The sequence below is a fragment of the Amphiura filiformis genome, chromosome 2, assembly GCF_039555335.1.
Source record: "Amphiura filiformis chromosome 2, Afil_fr2py, whole genome shotgun sequence".
NCBI classification, from domain to species: domain Eukaryota; kingdom Metazoa; phylum Echinodermata; class Ophiuroidea; order Amphilepidida; family Amphiuridae; genus Amphiura; species Amphiura filiformis.
The window spans coordinates 83,768,882-83,795,849 of NC_092629.1; the positions used below are offsets into that span (position 1 = coordinate 83,768,882).

A 26,968-nucleotide genomic window follows, 5' to 3' on the forward strand; every position below is an offset into this window, starting at 1 on the left:
TAAATTTAGTGCCTTTTATTTAATACTCTATGGTAACTGTTGAAGATTAAAGCTACCAAGTCATACCATTCATCATATTAGTGATAATGTGGAGTATGTTGCCAAGTAAATCGTCAAAGCTTCACTTTATGGTCACAGCCCAGCGAACACAAAACGTTTTCGACATCATTCGCAAAACGTTAGAAAAGGTTGCCGGAAAACGTTTAAATGTCAGGTTATTTAAAGGATAAAGGGTATAAAATGTTTTCATAACATTCAAAAAAAATTTTAACACTTGCAGCAAATATTCTAACATAACGTTATTGCGGTGTTGCTAAATATTTGGCAAAAATGTTTGCCAAAATATTTTACAATAACATTCGGACAACATTTTAAAAATGTTGTTGTAGTGTGTTTTCATACAAAACGTTTTAAAAACGTTTCATAACCGTTATATAGCCCGACATATAAACCGTTTAAAACGTTTTTAAAATGTGTTTTTGTTTTTGCTGCGATGTAACCCCAGCTAACACACCACGTTCGCTGACGTTGTAAATAGGTTGTAGTAAGGCAACGTCGCACATTGACACGAAACAAGCAAACACGCTTTCTATTGACTGCAACTATTAGAAATACATAAGTATAAGTGCCGTAAGGGAACTGGAATGAGCGTTTTGAGCGTTTCGACAGCATTTTGTGTGGGACATGGGAGCACATCAGACATATCGAATTGCATTCTGAATACGAAGAATGTCTTTCTGATATCAAATAATTTTTATTTTATGAAATTCACGATATAATACAAATTTTATGACAAATTATTAAAATTTGATATTTTTCACATTTGGAGAGATAACAGTCCTCGAAGTAAATTTTATAAATTTAATGATATAGTCTTAAAGTGTATGTAGCTGGGAGGAAAGCCGACGATCAATCGAAAAAAAAATGTTGGTGTTTGGGGAAAAAAATCCCTATCTTCAATACGAAAGGTCAAAATTTTCAATTGATCGTCGGCTTTTCATCCCACCTACATACACTTTAGGTAGAAATCATCAGATTTATAAAGTTTAGTGCGAGTACTGTTAAATATCAAAAATATCAATTTTAATGATTTGCCATAAAATGTGTATTACATTGCGAATTTCAAAAATCAAAATTATTTGATATCAGAAGGCCATTCTTCGTATTCAGAATGCATTTCAATATGTCTGATGTGCTCTAATGTCCCATAATAAATACTGTCCAAACGTTCATACCCCTTCCCTTAAGAGTGATATTCCAGCAAAATGGACTTTTGGTGGCAACGTGCAAATATAGATTTCCTTTATAAGTTGAGTGGTAAAAGACTTTTGCCTCATATAAATATCGGTGCCTTTATTTTGACAATTTATATCTTGTTGCCATAGTAACTGACATTTTTCCAGCTAATTTAACTAATGGTTACACTTTTGAGCAGTAAAATATCCTTTTAGTAGAGTAACTGTACCTCACACATCAAATGTATTTTAATACACTATCCACCTATACCGGAAAAATCCACCTATACCGGAAAAATGATAAGAACATATGTGACCGTCCATCTCAAACCGCTCGTAAAGTCGGCAAATTATATTTCGAGTTACAGTGCAAAATGTGTATAGAGGTTGTATTCATATGTACCTAATGTTTGTCCTACATGTTTCTCATTTTTGTCCAGTCAAACATCAATCTTTAATCCCATTGTTGAAGAGGATAAAAAAAAGCTTATACTTATTAGTAAATAGCTTAAGTCTTTGTGTGCTTTGGCTAAATCCTGTTCAAGTGGTGGGTTAACCAACATTTAACAATAATAATAATAATAATAATAATAATATAGCGCATTACATCCAAAAGATCACAAAACGCTGAACAATATTAAAACAAAGTATGAAAGTGCAGATAAAATATAAAAACAAAATTAAAAAAAAACTAACACCTAAATTGCAGTCTGCACAGAAAACGGAAACACGAGAGCAAAGGCCACAAAATAAACTGTGCAAATTTGAAGCAAAATTTACCCAAAAAAAATATACAGACAAAAACCGTGATGGGAATTGCAAAGGAAGAGGTGAACGAGCAAGAGAAAAACAATGCAATTACCATCTGGCTAATATAATAATAAGCAATTACCATCGGTCTAACATAATAATAAGCTCATTATATTGTTAAATGGGTACGGTATTGCCAGTCAATTCTAAATAATTATGTTCAATTTTGTAAATGGATTTGTGTGCATAATTATTATGTTTCTGGCATATGAAAAAGTTGTTCTGTTATCGTGTAGACGCGTACAACTCGGCCCTGATTTGGTTAAGTGATCTAACTTGAAATTGCTGTTGCGACAAAAAAGAGCTTTAAAGTTTGAATACTGGACGTGTTTCGTTTTTCATCAAATAAATTAAAATTACAAAATGGTATGAGCCTGCCTGTTCCGAACGCAACATTAGACACTCAAAAACTGGATACTTGAAATGTCCAATATGGTTTTGTAATACTTACATTATTTATGATGTTTCCCCCCCCCCATCTTTTTCTATTATACATTCTCTTTATCAAAAGCACAGTGACCAGAAGTAGAATTTAGTAACAATGTAATTTAATGCCATGATCATATGTGACGTATCATGTCAAAAGGAGACACTTTTGGGCAGGTTATAAATTTTGAGGTTTTTACATATCTTAAATATAGAGTTATTTTGCTCCCAATATAATCGGACATTCCTAAGCGAAGATATTGAGTTCGTAAGTTACGGTATTATAAAATTGGAAATTGAGATATCGGCCTTTAAAAATATCATTGGCAATGTTGAGAGTAGGAATTACCTTGAAAAATGTCTCAAAAATACAAAATACCAGTTATATTCCGGTCTAAAACTATCAGACAATATTTTTAACATTAATAACATCACAAATTATCAGCAAACCCAAATTGTGAAAAAATCACACCCGGGCAGGTTTTTGGTTATTTCTCCATTTACGATCCTGCCCCAAAGTGTCTCCTTTTGACATGACACGTCACATATGCATGCTAAATATTTGTGGAAAAAAAGTATTTTTCAACATGTAACACAAAAATGAGATAATTTACAAATCTGAGTATTGAAATGTTGACTATTTAAAAATAGAAATACTGGTGTATTTTCCTTTTTTTTTTCTGGAACCAAAAAACAATGATTAAAAAATGTAGAAACACTGCATTTTCAGCATTTTTATATTTCTGTAGTCTAATATTTAGCATTTGCATTAATTAGGCTTACGGGTTCCTAATAATTTCAATATGTTTCAAATGTTAATATTACAAAATACAGGTGAAATAGACAAATAAGAGTTTTAAACAATAGGGTGATTACATAAATTTTAATATTTCTGGAGTCTCGTATTTACATTACATTAGGGTTACAATCTACTAATACTTCTAGTATGAATATGTGTAAGTAATCATGGTAATGCGAATACGAATTATAGTTTTGAAGCTATAGACGTATTTATGACGGCTGGGTGACTTTTTTGTTAACCCCTTTGTGTACCCTGCATATACCATAAACATACACACACCTCCGTGCTCACTTCCCACCAAAATTGTAGACTCGAGACACTATTCCTACGACTTGTGACTTGACTTAATTGTGACTTACACACAATGACTTGGACTTGGACTTAGACTTGACGAAAATGACTTGTTACCAACGCAAGTCTAAGGTTACTTTCATGTAAAATGCAATTCATGAAAGTATCACCGATCCCTCTCAACGACGTAGGGCAGAACTTCTGTTCCTTTATTTCGTCAATAAGACGGAGCATCCTTCAATTCCTGCAAGACGTCCCCGACAATCCTGGGGATAAGGCAACCGACTGAACCTCTAAACTCATCTTTTAAGATTTTTTTTTCAACTGCGCTTTTCAGAGCCACCATAAAAAGAGAATATGGTGCTTTGTTTTGTATGCTGTTAGCACTTTTTAATGCTAGTTTTCACCCTTATGATTATTTTAACCTACTGTTCGTAATTTGGCTTATTTGGTTATGTAATTAAATACTTTTACTATAAATTAGTCACTACTCCAGCCCGTATATAACACAAATAAATTGTACTTTGTATCGTTTCTTTTCATTTCTGTTATCAGGATTGTTATTTACTTACATAACTTGATCTTGTTCTCACTCTCCACCTATCCAATAATATTTATACAATGAAAGTTGTTCCGATTTTGCTCAAATGCCAACATTCACACCGTTTTTCTGGAAATGGTTTTCATTCAATATACAGATCTATCACATAACCACTTGGTGATTCTGCACACTGTCTTCGATCAGTGGTTGATGTAATATTTGTACAATTTTTAATACTTCACCTGACCATTTAGCAGACTCTCCAATCCATAAATAGATCCAATTGACTTTTGTTGTGAATTCCCATCTTTCATCGAATAGTTTCAAATGTAAACAAAGTAAATGATCAAATTACTTGGAGTACTTATTTTGAGGTTTGCTCCTTTCGCCAACAGTACTTTTCAGTGCTCCATGGCAGCTCGTCTGGTCTCCTTATCTACTTTTGATGTTGATGCCTAATGAATACAATAAATAAATAAATGCTGATGCCATGATGGCATCTGCTTGTTGGATCTTGCGATTAACGGTCACGGACAATATCTTATATCGTTTGTCTTCACTTTTACTTCTTTATTTCAGTATCTGCGACAGCTGTATCGACAAATATGACGTGTATAAGGTAGAGACGATCGGCGATGCTTACATGGTGGTATCAGGTTTACCAGAGCCTACCGACCGACATGCGTGGGAGATAGCATCTATGGCACTGGATTTGCTTAGTGTTACCGAAACATTTGCTATACCTCATTTACCAGACGAACATATCAAACTTCGCATTGGCATTCACACTGGTAGGTCCTTACAGCAACAATCTTTTTTTTTCAAAGCTTTTTATAGTTTTGTAAGCAAGACTATTCGCCACAGAGGTAGTGATGTAACGGGATTAATAACCATAGCGATGGGTCAACACAAATTTTGAATGTATTGCCCCGTACTAGACGTCACGCTCTTCATCTGCATTGCACCATTCACATTATGCTGAGTCCGTGTATGTTTAACTTGCACAGGTAAGATTATTAGAGTTGAAGAGGCCGATATCGTATAAAAACCTATGATGAGTGCAACCTGATTAAAGTGTAGGGTAATCCAGCAACAACAGCATAGCATATGGTATATAATTAATGTTACATCATTACTTCTACGGTGAATTATTGTATTATATAATTATTTTATTATAACTGACAATGTGGATGCTGTGCTAATACTGATGACCAACCAAAACGAAATTTACAGCAATATACATATTCCAGATTATAAGCTATTCCGGCAAAATCCGCGTTGATCGTATGCGAGAAATGTTTTCTGGGGCACCGCAACCTAATTCGTTCGGTCTTGGTATAGTCCGTCGATGCTTGTAATTAATCAACTATTTGATTAGAATTTATTAATGCTTTGAGTACTGGACAATAGGCTTAAGCATAAAAGGTCTAAGATATTTTTTAAATAGTAAAATCTCAAGAACCACTGAACCAATACTGGGCTTGTTTGTACTTATTGTTATGCATTTGTTGTTATTAAATTTTGTCATCTGCAATCGACAACCGTAAGGAGAGGGTCAACAATAAATGTTGTTATTAATGTTATTACTCGTGCCTGATGCTATACTGTACCCCTTCACTGCGCATGATGACGTGGGGTCGTCTACAGCCTGATAGACGACACCCAAAATCATGCGATTGTCCAAAGATTATGTGTCTACGTAATAGACCACTCCCACTGACTAAGAATGATCGATCACGCATCGATGATCGATCTAAAGATCAAACAAGTTTGATTATATTGCCTTCTGTCCTGACAAAACTTGTTCAATCGTTTCAATGACATAAAATGTCACCACTAATTTCAAGAACTATCACTAATTTGGAATGTTTTAGGGTGTAAACAAAAATAAAACTTAAGACTTTTCGTTTCTTTTCTAATTTTATTCATGATTAAAATGTTATTGAATTGTGTGTTTAGAATAACACGAATATTAGGTTTTTTTATTAGTGTTTTTTTATATAGATTAATGCGAATAAAAGGAACATTTATTGTCATTATGTTTCCTAGCTATGCTCGCCCTGAAAGGACTGAAACAAAACTAGTCGAAATAGTTATTTTTGGTCTGAAAAGCAGACATTATATTTAATATATTTGCTTACGTTCGGTAAATCCAGGTATATGCGCTTACTGTTGACAAGTTAGGCTGAATTCTCGTCGCACTCTGTTTTATTCATTTCCCATATTTCATTACAATGCTTCCGATTTCTGTTTTCAATCTGCGATTCCTATTTATTTATTGAATGAACGAAAACTAATTAAATAAAGAAAATCTCAATAACGTTCCAAATACGCATTTCGCTGCATGCATGGACAATTATCCAGATTATAGTAGTTTTATGCGTGAGAGTAGCTCGGTTATAGTATAAGTTTCACTTGAAAGGTGTGAAAATATCTCCGCCTTTTCTATTCCAACTCATTCGATACAAAATTAGATCATAAGGCATGTAATTTGATGAATTCTACGTTCTCTTTGAATATAACACAGTTACCTCCTGTCACACAAGACCAATTAAGTTATCGTTGAGGATAGTCTCATTTAAAAGTGTTCAAACTGATTCAAGTAATAATATGCAATTTCCATAAAGAATAGATACCTCTTTGTTCAAGTTTACAACATAATGGATGTTATTGATGTAATGTGGACCAGGGCTGAAACTTGAGTTAATCAAAGAGGCAACCAGGTAGAAGGCAGAGCAGAAGAGTAAACTCTTTAAGAAGAACCAACGGCAAACCAAACAGCTCTTTTCAGGGCTACCTGTAGTTATCCCCAATAGAGAAATGACTTATGTTGTAAATATAGAGAAAGCAAGGAACAAGAACCCATAAGCCCAACGGTAATGCCCATTCGCTAAATAAAGCTGTTATTTTATGAAATTATTATTAAGAAATGTTTGATATTCATGCATGGTACGTCTACTCCGTTCAATCTTTGAAGTAGCCAAACCTCCTCCGTGGACAGAGTAAAACACGGACACATTTCTTTAAAAGAGCATATCTTCAACAGTTATGAGTCGATTGAAATATATTTTGCGGTTTATTAAATCTAACACTTAGAGGTTTTTTCAATGAGGGTTCTGTTTTTCGGAGACACCCTGTATGAACAGGTTATTGAAGCAATAATGAAATTAATCCATCAATGGTCTATAAGAAACTTTAGAAGAAGTAATGTTATAGCTTCCTGATCCTTCTGAAGAGTCCATAAATATTTGGGTTTATTAAGGAAAAGGTAAACTTGGTTAACATTTTTTTATTATAAATTTTCACATATTACTCCCATATCATGATACTACGTTGGTGAAGATTCTGATACATCCAGGTAGTAAACCATATATATATGTACTATAATCTATTTAACTGGATTTACTATTTGTGAGTGGGAATTTGTACGTCCCTCCCTAATGGAATTGGTCTATTATCAAGAGGACAATCTGTTTAAAAGATTTCTATTTGTTTACTAGGTCCCTGTGCTGCGGGAGTCGTCGGTATGAAGATGCCCCGATACTGTCTTTTCGGAGATACTGTCAACACTGCGTCAAGAATGGAATCAACCGGCGAAGGTAAAAAGATTATTAATGCCGATACCATCGCTGTTGTTATTTTGTTTTTTGTTTTGCCGACATCTCAACGTGACGTCACCCATTCAAAACGTATAGATATAGATAAATGAATATCAATTGAGATTTGCATTGCATTATTACCCCTGAGATTCCTCATATGATGTTATGATATCGTTGATAAAATATAGATCTGGTAATTTTGCAGTACAAGAATAAACGCGTATCGACTGATTTAATGGTGAAAAACCCTGACTCACAGGGGATTTCCATATTACTTGATAATGGGTAATAAGGTTATTACATGAGTGTTTCAAGGCTTGATTCCAGAGAAGCGTAAGTTAATATATACTGCGCCAAAAAAGTTTCTTTACACTTGGGAAAAATCCTAAATTTAAATCCTAAACCATATTTGGGTAAATTTAATATATTCCTGCACATTATGACACCCCATTTTAAAATTTTATTTCATACCCTAAATTTCATTTCCGCGTATTAGCAATTTCAATTTTCGTTTTTATTATCGCGGATGGTTTACAGGCCACAATGGTAGTGACCACCCGGGGGTAACATGTGACGACACATGAACACTACCGTACGGTAGCTATTCGGTGCTGGCCACAGATACCCCTCACATGAAGGTAACACCGACTTCACCGTGTTGAAAAAACCGAGGTCGACTAATTTAACTTTATCTTATCGTATACTTTCAGCCATGAAGATTCATTTGAGTCATGCTACCAAAATAGCCCTAGAACGAGACCGTGACGGAAAGAGATTTATTATTATTCCACGAGGAGATATTGAAGTCAAGGTGAGATTATTGTAAACAAAGCGTTTGGTTGCGAATATGTGTTTGACTTGCTCCGACGAAATGTGCGTAAACTTGATAAATTTAGTATCAAGACCATTCCCAGATGATTTACTATCTCTTTATATACAAGATAGTGACAGAAAAAGATTTATTATTATTCAACAAGGAGATATTGGAGTCAAGGTAGGATTATTGTATATTGATTATTTGGTATTCTTTATTTGATGCGCACCTGTACAAGACAGTAGTTGGTCTTTGAGTGAGACACTTAGCCCGTTTTGGAAATTCATACTTCAATATCACCTCATCTCACAATGATTACAACTTCATAACGAGAAATCCCATAACATCCGAAAACCGAGAAGGGGCAGAGCGGTCACTAGGGATGTGTTGTGTTTATAGAATGGCATTGTTGTGTTTATAGAATGGCAGTGTTTATCAAAAAGGGTAAAAGCAGCAGGGGCGTAGCCAGCTTTCTTGGTCAGAGGGGGCAAAATAAAATTTCGGGGCACACCCTTTGGGGGCACAGACTGTATGTCTTCGAGCTTCCCGAAAAGCCCTTATTCGGATGATGTGCGCGCGTAGCGCGAAAAAAAAGGGTATTTTACACTATTTTCGCCCATTATCCGGCTGAAAAGGGCTTTGTTGTTACAATGTGCGCGCGTAGCGTAGAAAATTTTGTATTTTACACTATTTTGGCCCTGAATTTTGCTAGAAAAAGGGGCTCCTTGCCCTTTTTCTTTTCCTTTGCCTTCTTGATTTTCTCTTTCATTTTTTGTCAGATGGGCACTTTTTTCTTTCATTTTTTGTCAGGGGGGGGGGGGGCACTCTGCCCCACCTGCCCCACCGCTGGCTACGCTACTGAAAAGCAGTCTATGGGGCATTCATAAAAGACAAATATGTACTGCTGGCTTGTGCTTGTGTGCGTCAAATAAAGAGTATCAACTCAGCAAAAAAGGGTCTCGAAACTACCACATAGCTTGCGACTTTACGTTCATTTTTGTTGTGCATGTAGCATTTTAGTTTTAAGCTGTTTTAGGCAACGCACTGAAGAGTCTATTGTTCTATTGTGTCCGATTTGAGCGCTGACATATTGGAAAATGTTGCCAATCAATATTAATGAAGTCGTGCGATCGACAACTACAACTGTTCAATTGGGCGACTTTATTGTTAGGTGCTTTTATTCATACATTGGGCGTATCGAGCTGTATCGGTTGGTCCGCAATTATATTCAATATAGTATTATAGGCCTACAAGTATGATTTGCTTTGCTTTATGGATTGATTCAGAAATAGTATGGCTATATGCTTCTCGAGTTATCAGCAAATATATCACATTTGAGGTCCAGGGTAGACTCCTATATACGCGATGCTCATGTAAAATACTATAGCAGGCCTATATACATAATAAAACACGATGTGGACCGCGGCTAATGTCCTTTAAAATACTACAGTAGGAGTGATATCATAATTACTTCAAATCCTTATATGTAGACCTATTGGCAAACAATGTAGACAACTTACTTGTGTAGATTCTTATATCCGCCACACAGAGCGCACACTTTGCCTATGCTGCTGAACTCTCCGTAGCGAATTGGTAGAGCAAAGGCGTGTTCACTGAGTATAATCAAATGAGCGCCCAAACCAATTTGGGCGCTGCAATAGGTTTGTATTGTAGGTGAACCTCCGTTTTGTGTGCATGCGACAACTCACGCACACCCTTGGGATGGACTAGTACAAAACCTCTCGTTCGTATAGGCGCTTTTACGTGACTTTCGTTTCATCACTTATTGACAGTAGCCTGCCTATTATAGCGTTAATACGCTGGTCAGGTCAGTTACCGATTTAATGGCGGAAGCCCTTTGTCTCGAACAAAAGGTACCTCTCGATGAATAGCGTGTCTGGAACTCCAATTGGCACAAAGGAACAATAAGCGTTACATAATCTATTTTCTCTCCTTCCTATATAAACTCCTTGGTTTTAGGTCTAGTAAATCTTCAAATCGGTTAACATGCTCCATATGTTGGCTATTGTTTTTAGAACTGTCAGCAGGACAAGCCTATAAGTGTTTACAACTCTATCAATAACCAGAAAAATTTGGTCAAAAATGAGATTTACCCAAAACTTCAAATCTTTGCCAATTACTTTGCAATAAAGAACAATTTAGCAGTTGTGAAGCCCAACAAATTCCATAATTTCAGACCAACCAAAACAAATTGAAGACCAACCTTAAATAACTTTTCGAATCAAATGGGGGGAGGGTTTATCTGGCATCAATTTGTATGCTTTATTCTTGTGCTTGTAATTTACTCAGATGATTATTGTTTGTCTGGGGTCTACATTTGTGTATTGCTTGATGTTTAATGATTTTAATGATTCAAGTGTAATTTTGTTCCAATATTTTCTAATCATGTGTTTTTTTATTGATTTTTCGAATAAAAACATTATGACCTCTAACATTTTCCACCGATTTATTCTTGCCATCCAATTAAAACTGATATTAAGACGCATATACTAGCAATTATAGTAGTTTTTCCCTGATGATTGCACGGTATGTTATTTATTCGTTATGAACACAGCAGAGTGCCGAATACGCAAACTTGCTGTTCTGAGTAAACGGCGTTTGAAAATCTTATACCATTCCATTGGTCCTTCTAAAAATTTAGAATTTAGAATTCGTCCAAATCAAAATTTTAATAACTACGTCGGGGAGTAATTAATTTTTGGTGGAAATAAAAGATAACCTGAAACATAATCATAAGGATACAAATCAATTTGCTCAAAATACTCGATTCGTCACTCTGTCGAATTCATAATAATCCAAACATAAATAGTATGTATACTCAATTCGATACTACACTGCTGATCAAAATAGCTCGATTTGATTTAATTCCAAACGATTTAGCCAATCAAAGTAAACATGACAGGGTTATTTACTAGTTACCACTATCATCATTGTGTTAAAGGACACAAGCTTAAGATAGATGTCAGTGTTGTTTTGGTCATTCGAAGAAAGTGGTTGTTTAATCCGCCAATTTCCGCACTTCACAAGAGCAATTATATTCACCGAGGAGTTTTGCAAATGATCTAGGAAGTTTGATGCGAAATTGATTTCTTTTCAAACGGCTTCATTTGGGATTTAGTTGTTTATAGATTTCGCTGCGAAGTTTCAAATCAAATAGCTCTATTTCCGGCTTCAGTATCGTCTTTGCGCGGGAAAAAACTATTATGTAATGTCAAAGGTCAAATGCAAAACCTCACATGTAAAATACGGACATTTATGCAGTGTGCAGAAAGAATCACTAGGAAACAAAAATCTGTGATCTGTTGAAAAATCCGTGAAAAATCTGTTTTCACGGATTTTCCCGGATTTTTAACCGTTCACAGATTTTTCACAGAAAAATGTTTCCTAGTGAATGGGAAGCATTCGGAAGGTGTATCGCTGGGTTTTCGTCAAGTATTCGTCACTGTGGCCCACTTGTTATGAAAATATATGGGTCAAAATCTTTAACATCCATCATCGAATATTAACAATATGAATTATAAACCAAAATGTAGACAATCAGGGTTCCTAATAATACGTTCTGGGTCAAAGTAGCATGTTCACGAGGTAGTGAATATTAATCAGAAAGTGTTATCAAATGCCGTCATTTTAGTCGATTAAGCCAACCTATACCGACGTCATTATTTAGCAGTTACCATAGGGTATTAAATAAAAGGCACTAAATTTAATGCCCACGTGACCAATGTGCGCCGCCATACCAAGACCACCAACTGATCAGTACATGTGCTACAATGCTAAGAAATACCATCAAAATTGCTGAAACTTTAATAGGCAAAATAATTATACATGGGGGGATTCTGTTTTTTTAGTATGTTTTCAAGAACTAAATTTTGATCGACGGAAAAAAAGGTTATCGACGGAAACTCTTACAATAATACTACAAAGTTGCAAAAAAAATGACAAATTCAAATTGAAATACACAGGAGACCACCCGCTGTGCCAAAGGTCACTTTTCCAGACATCCTGCCTAGACGCTGTAATGTCAGCGCCCATCTCGTCACGTGTGCATTAAATTAAGTGCCTTTATTTAAATGCCCTGAGACGACTATTTAGAGAGGTTATTCTTTACAGACGATAATAATTGAAAAAAAATATCAGAGTAAGGTAACACATTGCTGAACATTTGCAGACGTCGATCGGTTATATACATTTGTTGACGTTCAACTTTAGGTCGTGTATGACAAACAGTGAAACACAGAATGACGTCATTATAGGGTTTGCATAACGTATACGAGACATTGAGGGCACACTAAATTGTACGCAATATGAGCGTAATAATTATAACAAATATAACCGTCAATCTTTTGTTTTCTTTTATTTCTATTATAATCTAGGGTAAAGGCACAATGAACACATACTGGCTTGATGGGGTAGTGGACCCATTGGAAACTAAGCGACAAGTTGGTTGGGCCAATCACACAGATACAGAAGAAACACAGTTCAATTCTGCTCGCTTGGTAAAGCCGTACTCACCCACACGTCCAGTTTCTCCATCGAATTCAGCGAATGAACCTACAAATGGGAGGCTGTCACGAGAGGGCTCCTAACTTTTGAAGCAGATTTTGTTACATTACCATTAAACATACCATAATCCGTCGGTAGATGACGTTTGGTTAATTCTGAAAACGAAAAAGAAAGGTTATGTGTTGGTTTAATTAATGATTAAAATTTAAAACTGTTGAACCGAGCGCACACGTATCTACCTCGGAATGGACATATTTCAGGTGTCCCTCTATCTTCCACTAGCTAGATTAATAATTAATTAAGACTTCCTGACATTTGAATTTACCCGAACAATCTCCAAAGGACAGGACAGAAAAAAGGACATAAACGTCTTGTGTATTAGACCAAGGCCAAACTGCAATCGTAAGGAATCGTACACACGAGAGACAATCGCCCTTTGAAAACTTGATTTCTGGAACATAGGGGACCAAGTTCCACTAGCTCAGAAGTTGCAAATCACATTCACTTTAAGTCACCTGGATATTTGTGGACACAGACTAAGTCATGATCTTGGAGAGAGACATGTAGTTACAAATAAACGTCAAGAAGACAGTGATATTGCCACAATACACATCGAGTTATAGCCATATTGTAACATTTCCATTAAAAATGTCAGATATGTCCCTTTTTAATTTTGAGCCGAACAACTGTGGTTAAAGCAAAATCATGGAATATACTATATACCAGCGCCGATGTCGGCAATGCGTGTCATTCCTTCAGTCGTAATACGGCACGGTCCTTTGATGTGTGAACGACTGCCCCGCATGCCATTTACGTACTGTGTTATGAACATCGCGTATGCGTTCAACTTATATTTCCATCGTAATAATAAAACGACGGTTCCTGCGCTTTATTCAAAATCTCGCATTACAATCAGCAAATGTTACAATATGGCTTTAAACCAATAATATGTAGTAGTAGTAGTAGTAGTAGTAGTAGTAGTAGTAGTAGTAGTAGTAGTAGTAGTAGTAGTAGTAGTAGTAGTAGTAGTAGTAGTAGTAGTAGTAGTAGTAGTAGTAGTAGTAGTAGTAGTAGTATAGTAGTAGTAGTAGTATAGTAGTAGCAGTAGCAGTAGTAGTAGTAGCAGTAGTATTGTTATTATTATACATATCATTAGGTTTATAAAGTCTCACAAGTTACTAGTAAAACAATATATCTCAAGATAGATAATTGTACAATATTAATAAAATCGTAAAATGTTTATTTTTGATACAAGGTGAAACAATGTAAAACAATCTAACTTCCTAAAAATGGTTGTTATTTTAAAACTACTGAACCAAATTAGCCAATGTTTTGAAATAAATATACATTTTCGAAGATATGTGTTTATTAATCTATTTGATTGAAAAAGATAAACGCCAAGTGGTCAAACTTTAAAGCTCTTTTTCTCGAAACAGTCATTTTCAAGTTACATTGTTTTACCAAATCAGGGCCGTTATTGACAAGCAAACAATATAAACATCTATCAACACGTAGTTACCCCCCTTCAATAAAGGCAATTATTCCTAAATTTGGAATAATGCAGTCGAAGTAGAATTTATTTCTGCGCATCATAACACCTCATTTGTTCCAATGGTTCCAATTGATAATTCAAAGTAATTCAAGATTTGAAAGTTACAGCATAGTTTATTGCCTTGTATTCAGTGTCCACGAAAAAAAAATGTTTTCTGCGCTCATTGGATTAATCTTCTTTCTTCGTGAGGGCAAAACATTTTGAATCTAACTTTTACCACTGAAAAGAAAACAACCTTGTTAGTGAGAAAACAATATTGAAATCTTCATGTGTCAATTTGACATTACGTGAATAATGATCAGTGATATAAATAACGATAATTGTTATTGACTATCACATGTTTTGATCCCCTCCAAATGCATGAAACAAAAAAAATCAAATGAGAGCTGATAAGATGTGACGTGTCATGTCAAAAACAGACACTTTTGGCAGGATCGTAAATGGAGAAATAGCCAAAAATCTGCCTGGGGTGACTTTTTTCACAATTTGGGTTTGTTGCGAATTTGTGATGTTATTAATGTTAAAAATATTGTCTGGTACTTTCAGACCGGAATATAACTGGCATCTTGTATTGTTTGAGACATTTTTCATGGTAATTCCTACTTTCAACATTGTCAATAATATTTTTAAAGGCCGATAGCTCAATTTCCAATTTTATATTACCATAACTTACGAACTCATTATCTTCGCTTAGGAATGTCCGATTTCATTGGGGAAAATGGTGTTTATAACCTGCCCAAAAGTGTCTGATTTTGAAATGACACGTCACAGATTTCCTTCAATGGATACTGACTGAATACAACAACATTTTAGAATTTTGCTGCAACTTTCAAATTTTGGGTTACTTTCATTAAAATGTACGTTGCGACATCAATATTAGAATCATTTGAACAAATGAGCTGTCATAATGCGCAGAAATAAATTCTGCTTCGACTGCATGTTCCAAATTTGGCATGCAATTAACGGTTTGGGGATAATGGCCATTATTTAAAAGGGGTACTTACTTTTTGGTAGATGTTTAGTTGGTTGTATTAGTGGTAAGGTAAGGTAGTAAATTCAAGAAACGCACAAATTAAAAAAAACCGCACAAACTACCCCAGCAAAACGTTTTTCAGAGAATGTTTAAATACCGGGTTATATAAAGGGTATAAAACGTTTTTTATTCAGAATATATTTTTGAAAACTTGGTACAAAACATTCACGCATAATGCTATGAATGGTCGCCGGAATCGTTTCACAACTTTTTGCAAGATTATACCTTACAATAACATTTTGCCATCATGTTTAAAATCTTGCTGCGTTTTTTTTAATGACAAAAAAAATGCCCTTTACAGATGTGTCCATAACTTTTAAATAACCCGACATTTAAAGGTTGTCAGAATGGTTTAACCAAAACCATAACGCGTTTTACAGACATTTTTATGGATGACCAAATGGACCAAAAATGTGTAAGAATACCTTTCACCTTTATCCAATCACACAATAAAAAAATTAAAAAACGACCAATCTTCTTACGCGAAACACGTATTTATATTACAAGTCGTGGGAGTCTTAGATTTCATTGGTCGAAGTTTGTTACGTGTGACATGATTGGTTGTTTTGTAATTTCTAACTATATGAATCGTCGATTCAAGCATCCCGCTACAAAGACGTTTAAGATACAATTTTACACTTATAAGATACAATCTTACACGTATAAGATGCAGTCGTACACGTTTATTGGTCCATTTGGCCGATCATACATTTTTGTCAGTGTTTTCTGGGTATGTATATAATATACATACTTGTTAATAAACAATTATTAAAAGATTACCGAGTTTATCGAAATAATAATTACTTGTTTGTAATTTGTCTTTTCCTGAAAATCAACAGCTTTTATACTATAGCAGTGTTTGTGCCCAAATATTGAGCAATTTTAAGCCCATACTCACAAGAAAAATATGGGTTCATTACGTGAGATCCCTAGACTTTCTAGAATTTGTTTCTCTTTTACCCACGGGCATGATTTTTATTGGGAGGGGAAAATTGCGAACTATTTCATTTTTTGACTTATTATTTGTCACAAAGGGAAATAGCCTTGTAAAACCAGTGTGCGCATGTGCAGTTCCCCTTTCTGGAGCTGGTTGCTATGCGCGCGCTTGTGCAACGGGGACGAAGGGGACAATGTTCCCGGATGTCCGACCGAGTGAATAGAAATATGAGATCATTGTATATTAATCTGCAGAAAATCAGAAATAAACTATATTGTTTAAGCAAAACAACCAAAACCGGAAAAATATGTCCTAACGATTTGTCTTACGAAGGAGGCTCATTATGCTTGAGATCATTTTGAACAGCGTTTGTTTTTTTACATCTTTCAGCCTTTTCGATTACGCTCTTTGATCGTTTAGTTTTCGGATTACATTTGTACCCGTATTCCAATCATGGCAATTATACGTGATTTTCACACAATTGCATCATGGATTAAGAAATATATTGATGAAATTATTTGGTAAAGTTATGAAAACACAGTTCAAATAGGCCCTAAACATGATACATCTTCCTAATGAGACACCATTAATCCAACCATGAGGTTAATTCTTAAAGTCACCAAGAACCCACTTTAGAACTACTCTTGTACACTGCACAAACTCGGGTGTTAAAAGTACCACCGGTTAGAGCATAGAGGTCCGCACCCAGGGGTGTTATTTTTTAACACTTTTGGGTGTTATTTTTACACTTTTGGTGTCACATGGAAGGTATAACAATAACACCAACAGTGTTAAGAAACAGCAACCTTGGGGCGGTCCTCTATTGACTCCAACCTTTGTTACTTTTCACCCCCCGAGTATTCAAAGTTTGGGCAACAAGAGCTGGGAAAGCAAAAAAAGTATGCAGAGATTTTTGGAAAGTCAAAAGGGTTCAAGATATTTTTGGCACACATTCATAAGGTACCTTTTAAACAAATGAAAAAAATGCTTTAAAAAATTTCCAAAAGAACCAAGATCAAACTTAAAATTAACATTCCAAAATGTACTTGTTCAAGTAAGTTTTAGGCCATTTCCATTGTGTTTATATACGCAAATTTCGACACCTTTTTTTTCAGGGGGTATGGGGCCCTTAGGTGAATTTCATGTGATTTATGTGTTAAATGGGGGGATTATGGGGCAAGATCTCTGTTCTCCACCCCACTCCCTTAGCGTAGTAACTGTGTATAGATTTTTGAAAGAATTTATAGCCACATTACCTACATTGAATCAAATTATGTCATAATAATATTATTCCAATATTGAATAGACTACATATAACATCCCATTAAATAGGGAAAGCATAACAAATAGACTTGGACAAAATAATACTATAAATCCCATTAGTGTACATGTTTGGTTTATTATGTATTGTAGTTTTGTTATTATCAGAATATCATCTTATATTAATTACTAAAATATATTACATTATGATCTTTTTATGTCATAATTTCATTGACAATGAATATATTATGCTTTGCATACACTCTTAAAAGTAAAAAGGTCACAACTCAACAAATTGAGTAAAATATTACTCAAATTGAGGAAATAATACCCAACATTGAGCTCATATTGATAAATAGTATTCAACATTGAGGGTCCGGGTATTATTTATTAATATGAGGTAAATGTTAGGTATTATTTCCTCTGTCAATTTGAGTAAATTTTTACTCAATTTGTTGAGCTGTGATCTTTTTACTCAAATTGAGTAAAATGATTTTAAGAGTGTATGAAAGTTGAGTAAAATATTTCTAAGAGTGTACCATACCAGAATGTATCTTTTATCTAATTATCTTTGTTCCAAAACAGCCCAAAAGTAAACACGTTTTTAAAAGGGTTTTATCTAATTTATCTTTACACCTTGACTTGAATATTGTATATTTCGCTATGGTCAAAACAATGTTAATAAACTTGTTAAGTAACATGAATTGCTTGATTTGCAATTATTATTGTGTCAAAATTGAAACACACAAACTGAAAATAGTTTGAACAAGATATATATTTTTTTTTTATAGAATGCATGTATGAAAATTAACATATGCTCATATTATTGACAAAATATACATACATCTAGTTCTGAATCAACCAAACTTCATCTCTTTAGTTGTTTCCCAAGGTAAAATTTTTAAATTCAATTCTGTCAATTTTGCATTATTAGTAAGATCTTTTGTTGGCTTATCTATATTGTTGTCCATTTGTCCATTAAAACCAAAACAACTGAACATTCTAAATCCCAAGGATTTGTCGGAAACTTTTGTCAGTAGACCGTTTGATAATTTCAACAATACAAATTCTGACATTGAAGATGAAGTATATACGATTTCAACCAGTCCTTTAACTTTGGATTGCAATTTGAATAATAAAAACTATAAATTATGATCACTAAATAAATTCATCAGGTTTGTTGATAAACATTATAAAAGATTTCATTGAAACAAAACCAAAAATAAACTCACTATTGACGGTTTCGCCTATCATGGTCGGTAGGCATCATCAGAACAGAGACGAGGGGCCCACTTCCTTAGTCACGTGTATGATCCTCTCCTGGCTGATAAAACACCCTCTTCATTCGGGATACGTCCAACCGGAAGTATGGATCTGCAACCATCATTCTGATGATGCCTACCGACCATGATAGGAGAAACCGTCAATAGTGAGTTTATTTTTGGTTTTGTTTCAATGAAATCTTTTATAATATAAATAATGATGTTGCAAATAGTGTAAACTGTGATACGCATGAATGCTCATTATGGCCCAGTACACTTCTATTCAGATCCTGATGCAAGTCGTGGACAATTGCCGATATCAGAAGCTTGTTTAAAAATTTCTAAAACTACAAAAAAAATGTTTAAATACATTGGATCAAAATCATTTGATTATTTTAATATTTATAGATATCATTTGGAGTATGAACAGGACTGGTCAGGACAAAGGTGGCGTCTACATGTATGTTTCTGATAAAGTAAAGTGAAGACCCCAGTAGATAAAGTAGTTAAGTGCCATTTTGACGAAATTGAGTTATTGGCAGATTATAAGTCACTGGGGTCAAACATTTTTTCTGAAAATTTGGGTCGATTTGACCCCTTCCAAGTAGGGGTCACGTGAGGGGTCAAGTGGGGTCAAAATTTCAAAATGGTCCCAAATTACTCCTTAGGGTATAAGGATTACAAAAATATATAGTTTGCCATATCTAACGTGCTTAGTTTAGCAGTTATAGGGTCAAGGTCAATCCAAGGTCAAACGAGGTCAAATTTTCAACAACATCCGATTTGCATAAATGATACACCAAATTGTTCATCTCGATATGGGCATTTTAAAAATGTATACTTTTAACTATTATTAACTTTCAATTTTTTGAAAAATGCTTTTTTTTAAATCTGACCCATGGTTTTAGTGCAAAAAGTAGTCAAGTACAAAATACTGATTACTGATTATAGAAAATCAATAAATGACAAATCGTTAAAAAATAGCTACATTAAGTACAATATCCATATCAATTCATTACAGCAAGTTTTATACAAAAATAACTAAGTTTGTGGTCAATAGACATAATTCATAACTTTAAACCCACTTTTCTCGAAACTGGTATTTTGGCACTTAACTACTTTATCCACTAAGGTCGTCAAGTATAAACTCAGAAAACATCTTTGTCATCCCAATTCAAATGTTGAATCTGATGAAATGCAGCTATGTGACTGGATGGCCTAACATGATATGAAAACATAATATAGCAAGATATACATAATAAATGATAAAATACATAGCAAGGCCAGCTCAATTTTGAAGAACATTTTTCAATCAAAATGCAAAAATTGTTTTAAAACACGATATCTAAACTAAATGCACGCAAGTAAAATACATCATATCAAAAACACACAATTGATAAAAGCAGAGGAACATGCTGCATTAATTAACAAATTGTGTTATAAAAGATGCCAGTCCGGCATAGCAGTTCATGGATAAAAACAAACAAAATAAATATAAAAGCTCCGCAGAACACAAATATACAGGGCATACACATGAATAAAGGCGGTAGAATAAATAGGTCAAGACCCTTCCTAAAAGCAAGGACAGAGGAGGAATGACGAAGGGAAGTAGATATGAAGTTCCATAGTCGGGGTGGGGGGGTAGGGGGCAACTGCGTAGAAGGCCTTGTCTTGTATCTAACCCTAATCCTAACCCTAACCCTAAGCTTAATCCTAATCATAACCCTAATCCTAACCCTAACCCTAATCCTAACCCTAATCCTAACCCTAAACTAACCCTAACTCTAACCCTAACCCTAACCCTAATTTCGTGTAAAATTACATGAAGGAATAACCAGAACGCTGGATAGTGTTGTCACCGATTCTGAGATTCAAATTGTCAATGTCGACTTTCTTCAAGATATAAGGTGAAGCGACGACAAAGAATTCGCACTTATCATTGTTACGTTTCGGTTTATTCTGAGTCATCCACGCACTGATTTCATCAATCATGATGCAGTCATGTCTACAGTAGAATTCATCTCGACCTTTGCAGGACTTAAACCCCATTAAAAGCTATTAAACCAAGATAACACTCATTGAAGCAGCTCAACTGATTAAATCAGATCTTCTCTGGTTGTGCACAAGTGTCTGTTTTCAATGTGCGACATCGCAATAAAGCTGGTATTATAGCTTCAGTTGGGTAACCGATTATAAAGGAAACGAAAGGAAACAATGGTATGTGTACCTTTGTTCACGAAATGAGACAAAGACCTGCTTTTTGTTAACCAGCATTCTTCAAAATGAGCAACATAATGATTGTTGACTTAACACGGTTTGGAAATAATTTCTTCATATTTTTGGTGTTATCTGTCGTTTACATATCCTTCCTAAAACACAAAAGTGCGACCCTCTCCAAACATCTAAATTAGCTAAAAATTTAGGACATGTTACAAAACTGTATTTTCTAGAACCTATAGTTTAAATATAGCTTGTACCGTTTTTTTTTGTGGCATCCTTCAGAACGGAGCGGTCCGTTACCAATATAGCTCAATATTTTCGGTCAAATCTCCATTCAATTAACACGGGGAGTTGGCTATGAGCTAGCTATGCTTTGCCCTCACTCATATTTTACAAAAGTGCGACCATTTCTGAACATCTAACCTAGCTGTAATTTTAGGTCATGTTAGAGAAACATATTTGCTAGAAGTTTGGAGAATAAATTAAATATTGGCTGGTTATTTTTCACACAGTGATGTTAACTAGGCAAGTGTCCATTCTTCCAACATACATCATTTGTAGAGGTCACGCGTCAATGGTGAGAGCACTGTGTATTGTGTATAGGAAAACGGACAGTAATTGCAGTATGTGCAGGCTGCCAATCTGGTCACGGCTTGATCACCGTCTCCAACCACCGTAAGGAAATCAAGTAAACTTTTTCTGTTAGCCAAGATGTTACTAATTTCATTGTTTGTTGCCATGATCTCTCTTGCAATTGTACATTTTTTATTGTTACAGTCTGTATGGGAGCAGTCTTGATGTGATAGTTTGCTTATTTAAACGTTTATTTGACCGTTTTATTCAAGTAAATATGTACCAAAAATGGAATTTATTGTCCCTCCGCATTCAACCAAACATTGCTTGCTTCGCCCGTAATTTTCAAAATACTCCAGCCCTACCACAAAAAAAATGCATTTGCAAAACAAACGGTATTTGGGTAAAGTAAATCCTTTTAATAGATGCATATTTAATCCTGCACAATATGACACCACATTGAAACCAATGTGACCTCAAGAAGTAAAGTTACAAGCAATTGCATAGACGAAGGTCCAGTTTTAAAAGTGCTTGTTAATTTGCTTCTTGAAGTCACATTGGATTCAATGGGGTGTCATAGTGTGCCGGATTAGATATATGAAAAAAAACTTTATTCCAATATGGTTTACTTTTGAAATTGTGATTATTTTTCCAAGTGTAAGGATACTTTTATTGGCGCAGTATATGTAAATTGCCTACCTTTAATCATCCTTTATATATAATTGAATAATTCTATCAAACGAGAAATCGCTTTTGAAATCTTGAATCTACAACAGCGATTAAAGATAAGCCACTTAAAAGTAACTTGAACTTGAAAATGCTTAATAATATAATAATAATGAAGACAAACGAAATCCCTGTACTTCCTCAAGGATTATAACACAACAAAGAGACGATTGACGTTTCCTTATAATATCAATAAAATACTGTTCTCTAGACGTTATCTTTTCATTCCAAGTAGGGATTTATATTCCGATTATATTATCTCTGGAGACATCAGAATATTAACATTAAAAGGGCATTAATTTCAAAGTCAATTTTAATCAATTATATTTATCATAAATGACAAGTCTTATTGACAACAGTCAGTTAGTTCCGTCTTTGCTCCCTGACCCTTGCATAAGATGGATAGACCAATTGATGAGGGAACTAGCATCGAATGATTACCCAATTTGCACGCTTGTTTAAACACATAAGAATCGATTTGACACGGTCGATTGGTGTTGTCTATTTATTACTTGGGAACTGAATCAACCAACTATTTTTGTGTGTGTCTATCTGTTTGTTTGTTATTGTTTGATCATTGGAAAACAACAAAAACAAAGATTAGGATTACAGTTAGCATTTGTCGTTAATACTAGTATTATATGTTTATAATAAAAAAGAAGACATACGTTTGTTTACATTAGGCTACAGCGCTTTCCTCATTAGTATTATAACAAACACATTAATTTGTCAAAATAATTATGATCTATTGTTTAAAAAAATCATCGTTTTATGCGTCATTCATTTAATTATCATTAAAATTGGCATATTTATCAGTAACGAAAATATTGAGTTGCTGAAAATTAATTTGAAATACTTAAGATCTTTCTTTCAGCATTACACAATATTTTTAATGATAGTAGCAAAAGATGCATTGGTCACATGACCACGATATTGGCAAATAAATATTTCAGTGTATGCGACCAAATAGGAATCCTATTGTAACCTTCATTCTTTTCTTGTGAAGGTTATCCATTTTATTACATTGGGCTATGGCATTTAAAACCCATACACCTCTTTTTAAAAGTTGCAGTACATTCGGGCGTTTCAAATAATACGTTTTGGTATTGGTTTTGGTTTTGATCACGTGGTTTCCTATTATCCTGCCTGAGCTCTTGACTGACGTCATTACCAATACCTTTGTCTGTACCCTTTGTTAGAATCTTGAAACGTGTAGAAAGCAGTTTTGGTTTTCATTTCAGTTTGTTACATCATCGTGTGACCGCAGATTATCAGGTTTGAAGTTACCTTGATCAATGTATACAAAAGAAGTTTTTAAATGTTGCAGTGCAATATACACGAGCAGAGAAGTCGAACAAGTCAATCTACATTTGAAAGCGTGATTTAGTTTTCGAAATAATCCTAGGCTTATTTCACTGTGAAAAAACATAGATCATCGAAATATTTCCAAGATTACAAAAAAATTGACTCTCGAGGATATATACACATCTAGTCATGTGATAATCGCAGAGTTTGTGGGGGAAGGGGGAAAGAGAAACAGAGGGGAGAGAGCATTGGGAGTGGGAAGGGAAGGAGGGGGGAAAGGAGACACTAAGGAGAGAGAAGAGGAGGTTAGGTGGGGAGAGGAGAGCCTAGATAGAAAATCATCTCCATCAACATGCATCGTTTATGTTTCATACAAACAAATGAACAAACAAAGAAAAGTTTTTATGACGCTTATACTTCCACCACCCGTGCCACGCCAGTCATGTTACCGCCGACGTGTGATTGATATCAGATCTACATTTAATATAAACACATCCGGATATGTGTCCGATATTTGCTTAGCGCAATCATGACAATAAGCTATTATATACTTATCAGTCCCAGAACAACGCCAAATATGGATTAAAAGACCTTTGACCTTGGATGTACAACAGCATGTTATGATCTAATGGGAAACTGTGCACATCAACAAACACCATTTCTATCAAAAAGGCAACACCCGATATAATTTGAAACCACATAAATTACTAGAGTTGGTTCTTCTCTTGGATTTGGACCAAGCTTTAGAATATCGACTGTTGCGTTTTGAAATAAAACAAACCAGAAATTTATCACCCATTGTAAAGATATGGCACATGTACCGAATACATGTACATACATTGGCTGACCTTGTGGATTTCCTGGCCCAGCCATGCTAACCACATAAGGAGATTATACGATTAACCTAGTGCAGCTATTGTCATAGCAGGGTATTATTATGTAATACTCCTGATCCATATTTGGCATTCTCTTGGACTGCTTATGGTCCACTAAAGTTGAATATAGTACTCTATCATTGAGCGAAAAGCGGTTGGTATCTGACAAATGAGGTAGTGGCACTCTTCACAACGCAACAAAAAGCATTCCACCTCATTCGGTAAAAACCAATCGTTGTCGCTGAACAAAAGAGAAACGAAAGCTTATTACTTGATACGAGGGATTGTATTTATTCGAAGGTTTTACATGACACAATGCTTGCGTTTAATAACCATTGATCGCTGTAAGTGCAAATTCGGGGTTTTATATATCGGTAAAATTGATATATTTTAAAAGCATTTGTTGCTATAATTCTGTCATTAACACTTTAATTATTGATATTTCATTGTATGTATACGAATGTAAGTTTTTAGTTGCGAGTCGGGAAACACTTTTGAACAAAGATTGGGAACAATCGCATTCGGCATTTAGATTTTGCAGTCTTTGCATTCTTTTAGTTATATTGTTTTGGGTCTTAATAGTACCGTCCGACTGTTACGTGCAAAGGTTGCTCTTGCATAATATTTTATACTCAGTTTACAAAACAGGCAGTTATATTGGGTTTATTAATTAATATATTTTTTTCTGTAATAGGTATTTATACGCGTAGCAGGCCCAATGTATGCAATACTGGTAGTTTTCTTCTTTTTTCTCTTTTTTGCAATGCTGGTAGTTTTCTTTCCCCTTTTACTTCATTTGTTATTCGTTTTCTTATTCAAGACTATTCTCGTTTACAATACAAATTAATAATTTTAGAGTTGTTTGTACGTGGTAAGCGTCATCTTGTAACTTTCTAATGCGATAGGTCAAGGAGATGAACATAATAGATTTTATTTGTTTTCAATTTGATTAATTTTATATAAATATTTTGTCATATCCATATGTACAATAATTAGATTTATTTTGACACTTGTGCTACAGTGCCATAATCTTCCTTTGATGTAGCAGATATGAATAAAAAGCCATCGTGAATATAAATTCCATTAAAGCTATAATGTACAATCTTATAATATGAAATTGGTTAATTTTTTTCAAACCTGATTTTTTTTGCATATTTGTAATGTTTACACATGTCCCAACTTACACCTAAATGGAATCAGCCAAATTTGTTGTCTTTGTAGGTCAACAGAGCAAAGTTCGACATATTATCATAATTTAACAATTATGATAATATGTCCTCCCATAGAACTGCATGTTAAATGGCCAAAATAACCAGTGGGGTTTCTTTCACTTTACCTTGTTATTTCAACTTAAACTTTCGTATATTAAGGCTTTAATTGGGACACTCAAAACACAAGACCAATCTATCAATGATTTAATAGAATATGTATGAAGGGCCTTGCTCTAAATTCAACTCGAAACTGTTATTTTTTCATTTACTAATTATTATCAATGCATCAGGTTAGGCTATATTGTTTGTGTTAGGATTAGGGAGATAGTAGAGTTAGGGTAATCCATGTTAGGGGCTACGATAGGCAATGGCGGCGGAAGAATAAAAATTTAGGGGGTCGGGGGACGAGCATATTTAGTTCCGGGTTTGTTTGGATGTTAACCCCAAATGATGTGTATTTCAAAATATTGCAATTTTACCCTATAGTTAGGCCCAAAACACGGTGTTTTTCGTACTTTTAATTTTTTTAAAGGCAAATGTACAGAGCACACCGACATCGCCCGGTTAATAATTACATTATACAACCAGAGACACTGAAATGAATACACGGGATCGATACACGTAAATGTGCTATGCACGATTGATATTCAGACGATAAATCTTTGGATACCGGGGTGGAAAATGATGAATATCTCCCGTAAATGATTTCGTATAAAGAAACCAGATGTGGTTCCTTGCACTTGAATATATATTTTGAACAGATATGATAGTCGTTAGTTTGCGCTTTGAGAGAGTAGCTTGCGTCTTGAGCTGAAAAAGTGACCAACATTCAAGATTTTAAATAGCGCAGCGTAGACCCTCGTGGAGGTAGTCTCGGGCCAGACTGTATGTGGCTATCACGAACATACAGGATCGACGAGTGTCAGACCGACTGACACAGACTGGCTGTCTATAAGCAGATGACAATGGCGA

The 26,968-nt window shown here is 34.7% G+C and overlaps 1 protein-coding gene across 1 annotated transcript in view; it reads left to right on the top strand.

Moving 5' to 3' along the window:
* The window catches only part of LOC140172031 (uncharacterized), a 38,728-nt gene extending 25,007 nt beyond the window's left edge, over positions 1 to 13,721 (top strand). The window contains exons 2-5 of the mRNA XM_072195381.1: positions 4,685 to 4,896; positions 7,606 to 7,704; positions 8,415 to 8,515; positions 12,913 to 13,721. Coding sequence (XP_072051482.1) covers positions 4,685 to 4,896; positions 7,606 to 7,704; positions 8,415 to 8,515; positions 12,913 to 13,125 — 625 coding nt within the window. The 3' untranslated portion in view covers positions 13,126 to 13,721. The remainder of the gene's footprint in view (positions 1 to 4,684; positions 4,897 to 7,605; positions 7,705 to 8,414; positions 8,516 to 12,912) is intronic.
* The last annotated feature ends 13,247 nt before the right edge of the window (positions 13,722 to 26,968 follow it).